Consider the following 12,048-nt stretch of genomic DNA (forward strand, 5'->3'; position numbering starts at 1 on the left):
TCCTGCTAAGTTACTTTGTCTTTATAAACAAATAACACCTTGCAACTCTTTTGCAAATGTTACAAACTGCCAAAACAACACATCACTTAACCTTGTGCCGAGTGTGTGTGTGTGTGTGTGTGTGTATGTGCGCGCGCGTGCATGTGCTTAGTAGCTTCAAGTAGGATTTACTTGGTATTTTTAATTGTGTGGACTTCCTGCAGAAGAGAAAGAACTTTTGCACAAATAAGACCTTTCAACAATTGGTCACCCCCCTGACGACACACACACACACACACACACACACACTCCTACAGTATGCATGACTGAATGTCTAAACACACAGGTAAGCTAATACACACATCACTTATTCATTAAACGCTGTCATACATTTCATAAATGTTACATAACCGCATCGTAAGTTATTCAGCAGCAAACAGTGACGTGTGTGTGTGTGTGTGTGTGTGTGTGTGTGTTCATACGTAAGAAAGTGTGTGTGTGTGTGTGTGTGTGTGTCCGTAGTGTGACCACCTCCCCGCTGAGATTGGAGCCCACTTTAAGTCCGTAGACAGCAGTACGACACTTTTACAAGGACATAAACGTCGTTTATGTTCAGCAGACGTAGCAAAAGTATAAAAGTAGAGGCGAAATGCTCTATTTTGAATTCTCAGCGTGAAAAACTCTCCTTTTTACGCAAACTAACTATTCTTATCAGGACGGTTCATTCGTTCGGCAGTAACCAGAATTATAGGATGACTTTTCCTTTTTTTTTTTTTTTTTTTGCATTTTTACTCCTGCCATGTTGGAGCAAATCAGAGAAGTGTTTCTTAAAAACTCTGGATCTGGAATAATAATATGAATTTTACTGTCATTCATTCATTCATTCATTTCCAGCAGCTTTCCTGCAGTCAGGTTGGTCCTGTAGAGACATACAACCATTCACTATTTCATATAATAAAAAAAAAAAATTCACCCTCTCATCCATATATTATGTTCACTCTGTCATTCATGAGTTATAAAGAGACGTAAAACTGCTCAGCTTTCATCCAAACGTCATGCAGAGACAAAAAAAAAACATTCAGTCTTTCATATCACATGCAATTTAGAGCAGGGGTGTCAAACGTACGGGCCGCGGGCCAGTACCGGCCCGCCAGGGGGGCCAATCAGGCCCCTGGAATAAATCTACAAATAAAAAAATACGTAAAAATCATATCATTTTTTTAAAATAAAAATGCAGTTCCTATATTATATTATCCGCTTGGGATGCTCAGTTTTAGCCAGCGTTAGCAACACGACGCGACTCACAACTTACAGCAGATGGCAGCAATGTGGCTTCCAGGGCTGTAAATAACATTTTTATTTATTTTTAGAAATGTAGCTGCTTTTCCGTTGAACTCGACGGCAAGATGTCGTCGTCAAAAACGAGAAAATTGGACCACTTTTTATGTGTTAGTTGAGGTTAATAAGAAACCTGCAGGTTTGGTGCGGACGCGGCGAATTTCGGTGCCACGATGCAAACGTGGTCTAGAGATATACGACCATATATGGCGTCTAAAATAATGAGCCTAATTTGTCGAATAAATCTAGAAAAACAGCGTCCTGGATGTTGTGATCATCACACCAGGTTTCTTTTCTCCGCCCCCACGCTGAGTGTAATTAAAGCAACTCATGCGATATTTATTCTAAAAATGAAGAGCAATTTTTTATCGACAATTTTGAAAAAAAATTGTAAAGTAATTTTATTACAGTGATCCCTCGCTATAACGCGGTTTACTTTTCACGGTTTGCGTTGCATTGTGTTCTGCATTCTGATTGGCTAAAAAGTCACTCCGCTTCTTCTCTACCTGTGGGTCAACAACGTTGCAGTTTAATATGTACACGTACGTAAAACAGCTTGATAAATTTACATGACGTACGTGCAAATTCTCTCGCAATTTCGAGTTTCTCTAAAACCCATAATGTTGACAAAACGCTCTGGAGCAACAAAAGGGCCCAAAAGTTAGCGGAAGATGCTATCTATGGCAGATAAAGTTAAACTTCTGGACATGCTAAGGGAAGCTAAAAGCTATGCGGCTGTAGGTCGGCATTACGGAATGAATGAATCTTCCGTTCGTTCCATAAAGAAGGAAGAAAAAACCATAAGGACGACAGCAGCAAGAAGTTTTAATAAGGATGCAAAAAGAGTTGCAACTGTCCGCAATTTTTTTTCTTTTCAATTTTCTCCCATTTAATCCAATTCCTCGGGTCGCGGTGGGCGGAGCTAATCTCCGCCATTTGAAGCCTTCTGTTCACATTGATGATTAAAATTATTATTTGACAGTACAGAAGTTATCTGTTGAAAAAAAACTTTCTAAAGTACAGTACTTTTATTCGTGAAACAAATGATTGAGCCTGTAAAATGGTTTGTTCTTTCTTTTCAATACATAATAGAGTATTTAATTGTATGATAATTGTAAAAAAAAAAAAAAGGTTTCTACTTCACGGATTTTGCCTATCACGGGTTCTTTTTGGAACGTAACCCCCGCCAAAAACAAGGGTTTACTGTATATATATATTTATATATATATATATATATAGATTATATATATAAGATTATTCTTTTTTTATACATATACATATATATATATATATATATATATATATGGCATATGTGATCGGTGAAAAATAGAATAATTTTCTATATATATATATAAAATCATTCTATTTTCTATATATATATATATATGTATGCCATATGTGATCAGTGAAAAATAGAATAAATTTATATATATATATATATATAATTATTCTATTTTTTCTATATTTTTTCTCTCTCTGTCTCTCTCTCTTTCTCTCTATTCTATTTTTTTCTATTTCTATTTTTTTTTTTTTTTTTCCTTTTTCTATTTTTTTTCTCTCCTTTTTCTTTTTAATTTTTAAACATTTTTTACTCTTGATGTTTCCATGCCCACAGCTCTCGCCACCGGCCTCGTCGCCCTTTGGTCGTATCGGCGTGACATCAGATGAAAAAGCGACGCCGATGGTCCGATCCCGGTGGAAACGGCTCGCCGGCGCCGTAAATCCGGTCGTGTCGGGGAGGGTGATAAAAATACTAATGAGCGTCGGCCGTCTCCGCCGCGAGATCTTCTCCGCCGAGAGCCGTGGGCTTCGACGCTGAAGGACGGAGGAGAGTCTGGAGACTTCGGCTTCTTCGGAGAAGGAACGCTGCGAGCGTCCGGCCTCCACGCCGCTCCAGGAAGCCGCCTCCTCCACCGCTAAGGGACTGACGCAAGCTTCTGCTGAAGCTCCACGCTCAAAACAAACCAGAAGAAGTTGAAGAAGAAGGGACACCACAGAGGTGGAGGTTCCTGCATGATACCTGTGGACGGTTGAAGGGTTTTTATCTTCTTGCTGCTCTGTGAAGAACCTCCAAGCTAGCTGAAGTTAGTTTGAGCAAAATGGAGATGTTGAAACCCCTCAGACATGGAGCAAGACAGAAGAGCTTGGAGTTCCGTGAGCAGAGCAGAGGTCCATGAAGGCACCCGAGGAGCTTCTAGGAGCTACAGAAGGTTCTCCATGACAGGGAAAGGTAGCGAGCTGGTGGACATGATGCGGGAAGAAGGTGGAGATGCTGAAGCAGCAGGAGATCAGGAGGACCTCCACCTTCCAGGTGAACCGACCAACAGAAAACGGTCACAACTCCTCCTTGTAGTCCAGTGCAGGTTCCTCACCGAACACCGTGAGGAACATTTCAGGTGCTTTTTGAAGAAACTTCAACCCGTTTATCATCGTCGCTCATTATAAATTCAAAAATACTCATTTATCGATTTTTTTGTTTGACCGATAAATAAATGAGTGTTAAAATGTCAACCCAGCAATGACATGAAATGTGAAACACTTAAAATACTGCAGCCCAAAGCTTCCATCTCAACTCCAAACTCCTGCTTTGATTAATAAATAGAATAAGATAAAATTGAATTAAATTGAATTGAAAAAAAATAGATTGAATTAAATTAAATTAAATCAATAAACAATGAAATGCCATGCCAGCAAAGCCTGCTTTGATTCAAAAATTAAACTAAATTAGATTAAATTAAATTAAATTAAATTAAATTAGATCAAATTAAACAAATGAATGAATGAATGAATGAATGAGGGAAAAAATGGTAAAATGCTATGCCAGCAAAACATGAAATGTAAAAAATTTAAAATACTGCAAACCTAAAATCCACTGAATGACAGCAGAGCTTCCATCTCAACTCATAAACCCAAAAAATCCATCAATAGAATAAGATAAAATATAATAAAATAAAACTAAATTAAATTAAATTAAATTAAATTAAATTAAATTAAATTAAACTAAATGAAATAAAAAATAATAATAAATAATGAAATTCCATGCCAGCAAAATCCTGCTTTGATTCATAAATAAAATAAGATTAATTTAAATAGATAGATAAATAGATAAATGATGAAATGTCATGCCAGCAAAACATGAAATTTAAAAAAATTAAAATACTGCAGCCTGAAATCCACTAAATGACAGGAGAGCTTCTATCTCAACTTCAAAATCAAGATTGATTCATAAATAAAAATTAGATGAAATAAAATAAAATGCAAAAAAATAAATAAAATAAAAATAAAAATAAATAAACCAATGAAAAACAAAAATTAAAATTTTAATAAATATATCTACAAAATGAAAATCAAATTCCCCTGAAGACGACAAAAGTCCCCGTCACGGTCGGCGTTGATGAACGTCATCCCGTATATAAATGCAAATGTGCTGCATGTAAAACAGCAATCAAACACCCACTTCCAAGAAAACATACAATTATAATCACACACACACACACACATACACACACACACACACACACACACACACACACACACATCAGGGCCTACGCTGCTTCTAATTCCTGCACCCACTGGCTTGCGTTCCCCCATTATACACGTAGAGCCGGCGTTGCGGCGCGTCGGATCAAATTATGTCGTCTAATTTTAAAAAGGTGCGAGAATCAATTCTCGCCCCCCCGCCCGCCGCCCGCCTTCCCGCCGCCGCCGCCGCCCATTCACAAAAAAAAAAGAAAAAGAAAAAAGAAAAAAAAGGGGGATTCCACGTCTCCTGCAGTAATATCTCATTAGAGATTAATACACATCAGCTCTTTTAATTAGCGACCCGGCCCACGCAATCACCGATAAAGAGGTTGTGATCATGCGTTTTTTGCAAGAGTGTGTGTGTGTGTGTGTGTGTGTGTGTGTGTGTGTGTGTGTGTGTGTGTGTGTGTGTGTGTGTGTGTGTGTGCTTGTATGTGTGTTTGTGTGTGTTTCATACAAAATGACTTCTACCTATATACTCATTAAGACTGTGAAAAAAGCAATGCCTGTGTGTATTATTGTGTATGTGTGTGTGTGTGTGTGTGTGTGTGCGTGCGAGCGTGTGTGTATTTCTGTGTGTGTGTGTGTGTGTGTGTGGATTTTGTATGAAAAATGTTAGCCTCACTTCTACCAATATACTGATTAAGACTGTATGAAAACAGCAATGTCTGAGTGTATTATTGTGTATGTGTGTGTGTGTGTGCGAGAGCGTGTGTGTATTTCTGTGTGTGTGTGTGTGTGTATGTTAGTCTGTCTTTGTGTGTTTTGTCTAAAAATGACTTATTCCGATTAAGGCTGTATGGAATCAGCAGTACCTGTGTGTATGTTTGTTTGTGTGTGTGAGTGTGTGTGTGTGTGTGTGACTTAAACAAAGCACTATTCTCCTTCTGCTACACCCGTTTGCCGTATCGTAATCTGAGCTCTGCGTCTCTCCTTTGTTTTGCAGTATTACTTTGAAAACAACAGCATTTGTACTCGTGTGTGTGTGTGTGTGTGTGTGTGCATGCATGCACATGCACACGCGTGTGTGTGTGTTCTTGAGATCACAAGAGACGTGTCATAATCTGGGTTTCCTGACGTCACTTTGACGACCGTTTTCCCTCCCTTCCTGCATGGCGAGACGATGAATCGTAAAACGCCACCTCGCCGCTCGCGGACGGCGTCCAAACCGAGGAGAAACAAGAATCCGTTCAGAATCGCCGCCGCCTTCAGGCCTTCCACGCCGCCGTCCCGACGGGGCGGCAACGCCCAGGAAAACTCATCCGCCTCCAGGCTACGCCGGCCGACGGATCAAAAAAAGAAAATCCCATCCAAACTTGAGGGTTTTCAAGGCCGGAGAACGGCGCTCCGCGTGCGGCGCCATCCGGAAACATCCGGCGCCGACAGCCGCCGCGAGAACTTCTCAGACCGGCGTTCCCACGGGCGGCGAGGGAACGCGGGAGGCCGAAGCGGACGACACGGAGGCGGAAGCCGCCACGTGTTTTACGAGGCGGGAAAACAAAACAACATCGACCGCCGGTGGCTTCGATGGAGAGCTGCAGCTGCGTCGTCACATCAGAAGACCTGGATCCACCTGGAGGAACCCAGACATCTGGAAGACCAGAGGAGGCTTGAAGATCCAAAAAAAAAGATCCAAAAATACAAAAAAAGAAATGAACTGAACAGCTTTGGTGGTTCTGGACATCTGGGTGAAAATTAGTTATGAAGTAAAGTTATAAAATAAAGTTGGGTAAAGTTGTTACGCTGCTGTGACAAAAGAATTTCCCTAATGTGGATCAATTAAGTTTATCTTATTCTAGAAAAAAAAATGTAAAAATGAGTAAAAAATTAGTAAAAAAAATGTAAAAAATTGTAAAAAAATGTAAAAAATTGTTAAAAAAAATTGTAAAAATTTGTAAAAATTTGTAAAAAATTAAATTAAATTAAATTAAATTAGATTGAATTAATGGGTTTTTGCATTTTGCAGATGATGAAATGGGATTCCTTTTACTCTGTGGACAAGCGTGATGGATCTATTCTATTCTGATTAAGGCTGTCTGGAAGCAGCAGTGCCTCTGTGTGTGTGTGTGTGTGTGTGTGTGTATATATCATCAATGTGCTTGAATAAATATTCTTTTTTTGTTTATTATTTACTATTTGTTATTATTTATTATCTATTATTTATCTATTTGTTTATTATTATTTGGGGTCTGGAGGATCAGAAAAGTTCTGAAAAGTTCTCCTGGCAGACATTTTCTTGTTCGGCTTTCCGCCGCCGCCGCCGCCGCCGCCGCCGCCGCAGACGACCAGCCCGGGCCTCGCTGCCTCGCTGCCTCGCTGCCTCGCCGCCAACACCCGACTCATCAACGCTTCTTCGGCGCCGAAGATCTCAGACGGCGACGAGACGGAGATCCGCATTTGCACAAAGAGCCGACGTGTCGGTCGCGACCCGACGCTTTTTCCGCCATCTCGCTAATGGCAGGCGTCGGGGAAGAGCGGCGGTGATGGATTCAAAAAGTGGGAAATAATGCACGCGTGCGTCTGCGGCGCCGAGGAGACGGGTGGCGGCGGCGGCGGCGGCGGCGCAACATCAACCTTAACTAAGAGAGATAAAGTGTTTCCCCGCTTGTTAAAGTAAAGTGAGCGTCTGCAGTTCCAATTACTTGATGTGCTGATTCCCAGATAAACTGATTAGAATGCAGCGCCGTCCCAAACCCCCTCATCAGATCAGCGCCGCGCAAACACACACACACACACACACACACACAAACAATCAATTCTACTTACAAAAAGCAAAAAGAGTCTCGTTTCGATTTAAAAAAAAAGGACAAAAAAAAAAGGCGTGAACGACGCGAGGATGGAAGCATCGGCCTTCTGGTTCGCTTTGTCAGATTGCAGCGTGAGTGTGTGTGAGAATGTGTGTGTGAGAATGTGTGTGTGAGACCATAATGCTTGTCGTCGCCACCCCTCGGACCATCCATCTAACCCTCCTCGCGCACACACACACACACACACACACCTGGGAACAACATCCCGCTGGATTGTAAGCTAGCTGCTGCAGCTCATAGGTTATTTTAAATAAACGTTATTAAAATATCATATCATATTTCTCCTGGATCCGTTTATTTTTACCATTTGCTTTTTACGACCCGCATCTCAAACCATTCCCTGCACAAGGCGTTTCTTTTATTTCTTTTATTTTTATATTTTGCATGATATGGTATATATATTCGACATAGTCTTTGTTTATTTGAGGTTATATCCTTTATTTGCATAATCATTTTATGGCTACTATTTGCGCTGTGTTGTTATTCTTTTTTTTTTTTTTACCACTTTGTCACTTTTATTGTTTTTATTTCCATTGCTTCTTTTAAATCTGTATTTAGTGCATCTGTAAACATCTGTACGGTGTCCTTGCGTGTTGAAGGAGCTTTAAATAAAATGTATTACCGTATTTTTCGCACTATACGGCACACTTAAAATACTTACATTTTCTCAAAAATCAGCCGTTCCCTTTATGAAAGAACTGACCTCCGAACTATTTTATGCGGCAAACTGACATGTCAAAAGATTTTGATGCACCTTTGGCTTGATTGAGCCAAACATCTTTGGTGTTTCCCCTTCAGGGGTCTCCACAGCGAATCAACCTTCTCCATCTAACCCTCTTCTCTGGACCCTCCTCTTTCACACCAACTATTAGTCTACTATGTCTTCATACCCCTGACTCTTTTCTCCATCCATTCCAACCTGCTTGAACCCGTCTCTTCACCTCTTTTCCAGACTCTCCTACGCTCTGGACTGTTGACCCAAAGTACCTGAAATCCTCCAACTTCTTGATCTCCACTCCCTGTAGCCTTGCCGTTCGCCCACTGTCTTGCTACGACTAACCTTCATTCCTCTCCTTTCCAGAGCATACCTCCATCTCTCGAGAGTTTCCTCAACCTGTTCTCCTCTCTCACTCCAGATCACAATGTCATCTGCAAACATCATGGTCCATGGAGATCCCTGTCTAACCTCATCTGTAAGCCTATCCATCACCAATGCAAACAAGAAGGGGCTCAGAGCTGATCCCTGGTGGAGTCCCACCTCTGCCTACAACTTCTCTGTTACCCCTGCAGCACACTGCACCACTATCTCACAGCGAGCATACATGTCCTGCACCAGTCTAACGTACTTCTCTGTCACTCCAGATTTCCTCATACAATACCAGAGCTCCTCTTGCACCCTGTCATATGCTTTTTCATCCAGCACACCGCACCACCGTCTCACAACGAGCATACATGTCCTGCACCAGTAAAGATATAAATATAAATATAAATACAAGATAGCACAAGACATGCACAAATGAATAGACAACAGAGAGAACAACAATATCAAAAATAGGAATGGACAACAGAATGGGAAAAAAAAGACTGACAAAAAGAGACAAAAAAGACGGGATGATTTATTAAAGTGGGTCCTTCTTTGAATATTGGTTTCAACATCAGACCATGTTAGATAACTAATTATGTAGTCCTGGGATACAACGTCGTTCCAGCCTCGACCATACACAATCAGAGAGCAGTATGCGGTACGCTTACCTCCGACACCTTTTGTTATACTTGTACATACTGAGCGTTATAGAATACTATTGAGGACTTCCAGAAACAGCAGCTGTTAAGAGACATGCTTACAGAGCGGAATTCAAACTCCAGGCGATCAGTCAGGCAGTAGATGATGGGAAAAGAGCAGCCGCCAAAGAATTCAACATGAATGGATCAATGGGACGGAAGTGGAGGAAGCGAGCAGATGAACTGCGCCGAGTAAAAACAACCAAACAGTTTCCCGGGAAACAAAGCGAGATGAATAAAGTTTTGTTTGTCTTTATATACCATGCTTTTTATCATGCGCCTTATAACGCAGTGCGCGCGATACTCCACAAAATACAGGTATTATTATTTTTATCTTGTTTAGGGTTACAACTTAATTTTTTGGTTCCTTTATGTTTTTAAGCTTAATTTTCTGTGTTTTTTTTTTTTTTTCATACATTTTTAATATGCATCCCCTCTTTTGTTACTCTGTATCCTTACATGTGTAATGACAATAAAGTTTAATCTAATCTAATATTTACAGCCTCCTCGTCTCCTCATCATCTCAGACGTCTCCCCTTTCACCTCCCGCAAACGTATATTATTCTAATTTTTCCGATCTTATCTTTCCGGCTGTTAGCACGCAGCTGTTAGCACCGACTGTTAGCACACAGCTGTTAGCACGCACCTGTTAGCACGCACCTGTTAGCACGCAGCTGTTACCACGCAGCTGTTAGCATGCAGCTGTTACCACGCAGCTGTTAGCACACAGCTGTTAGCACGCAGCTGTTAGCGCAATAGCTATTATCGCTCTTTCTACACTTTGTGTGATGACAATAAAGTTAATCTAATCTAATATTTACAGCTTCCTCGTCTCCTCATCATCTCAGACGTCTCCCCTGTCACCTCCCGCAAACGTGTATTATTCTAATTTTTCCGATCTTATCTTTCCGGCTGTTAGCACGCAGCTGTTAGCACGCAGTTGTTAGCGCAATAGCTATTATCGCTCTTTCTACACTTTGGTGGAGGCAGAAGGCCTCCGGCATCCAGCCGGGATGTCCTGCCGATAAGGTTGTCCAGACTCGCTCCACATGGAAAGCGCCATCAGACGACTGGGTTTGGCTACTTTTTGAATAAAAATCAGACTCGACGCGTTGCGAGTCAGTCGGCAGCTAGCGGGAAACGGTCTGCCTTCAAATGCAAACTAGCTCCGAGCCGAAAGCTCCCCGTGTTCCAAACGCCTCTGGATCCCACCGTGGGTGATGTGCAGTTATGCAAATAAATAGATATTTAGCTCCCCGTCACCCAAAGAGCGTTTTTTTAGAATGACTCCCGATTTTTAATGAACCTTCACTTCAAACTTTAAAACAGCCGGAAACTCTCTGAATGTGGGACATCGGTAATTATCCGTCGGTAAAGAAGAATAATTTTCATTTTCCAGACATGTTGTGCATCCAAGAATAGTTGCACAAAAGGAATATGCTAACCAGCCGACGCCGTACGTAGGAGGCTGGCGGGGGGAAAAACAAAATCGGCGGTGGTTCCTACCTCTCGGCTGTGGAGGAGCCCTTCCTCTGGCAGATCACCGCCAGGGCGCTGCTGCCGCTCGCCATTTCCTGCTTGATCTCCCACGCCACCAGGTCGCTGGGCTTCACCGCCAGGAAGTTGATGCCCGACTGGAACCAAACCCTGAGAGAGACGGCGAAAAAGCCGGGTTAATCCAAGGAGTCCGGGAAGTTCACCGGGAAACACCAAATGACTCGTCGCGGGACTTTTGCTTCAAAGTGGAATTGATTCGCTCGGAAATTCCTCGCCGCTTTTCTTTAATCCCCCGACATGTTCCGAGCTTTGTTCGTGAAAAAAAAAAAGGGAGAAAATTTCGCCGACTTAGAGGGAGCGTCCAGAGGAGCCCCTGTGAAACTAAACATGCAGGTGCGTTCAGGACCGAATCGTCAGTTTGGGCGGATTTATCCTCCCGATGTCAGCCAACTCATCTGCCGCGATTTCCGGTGCATTTTACCACTTTTACCCCTCAGCCTTCCCTAAATATGAGTTCCCGGCCAGCGACGCCTCTCCTTCATCCATCTTTCTGACTCGCCATTGTTGCCGCCCAGGGTTATCGACCCCTCGTAGTGCAAGAGAGCAATTAGCAGATTAGTGGATTATTGGCATGGAATCGCCCCATCTGTCTCACGCCTTTTGACGAAACAGCGACTTCTACGGATCGCCCGTCCTCTGGGTGATGGACCGGAGCTTCGGCTCCAACAAGCCCAACAAGCCATTTCACACGCGACGGCGTTTCTGAATGAGACAATTCGGTATTTTGTTGACTTCACTCATTTTGACAGTTCATTCATTCATTCATTCATTCATTCATTCATTCTCTGTATGGCTTGCTATGCATCTGCAGGGGTTGCTTGCTATCACCGGGACCAGGGTTCGGCAACCTTTACCACTCAAAAAGTCATTTGGAGCCCTTTTGAAATTTGAAATGAATTAACACGGCGTATAGCGTTTATTTTTATTTTCCTCAGTGCTTTGTTTAAACAAAATGTGTTGCAATTTTTTTTTTTTAAATCAATGAACAATTGCAGAGATGACATTTCTGCATGCAGCAAAACATTTTGAACTCCCCAAACAAGACGTTTGCTTAAAAGCAAGC

The 12,048-nt window shown here is 41.9% G+C and overlaps 1 protein-coding gene across 1 annotated transcript in view; it reads right to left on the reverse strand.

The window, feature by feature from the left end:
* The window catches only part of LOC147221237 (transmembrane protein 132B), a 309,075-nt gene that overhangs the window by 138,438 nt on the left and 158,589 nt on the right, over positions 1-12,048 (reverse strand). The window contains exon 4 of the mRNA XM_086169493.1: positions 10,935-11,075. Coding sequence (XP_086025619.1) covers positions 10,935-11,075 — 141 coding nt within the window. The remainder of the gene's footprint in view (positions 1-10,934; positions 11,076-12,048) is intronic.

The sequence above is a fragment of the Fistularia commersonii genome, chromosome 22 (genome assembly GCF_037954325.1).
Source record: "Fistularia commersonii isolate RoL2024-O1a breed Wild chromosome 22, RoL_Fcom_v1.0, whole genome shotgun sequence".
In the NCBI taxonomy this organism is placed as follows: domain Eukaryota; kingdom Metazoa; phylum Chordata; class Actinopteri; order Syngnathiformes; family Fistulariidae; genus Fistularia; species Fistularia commersonii.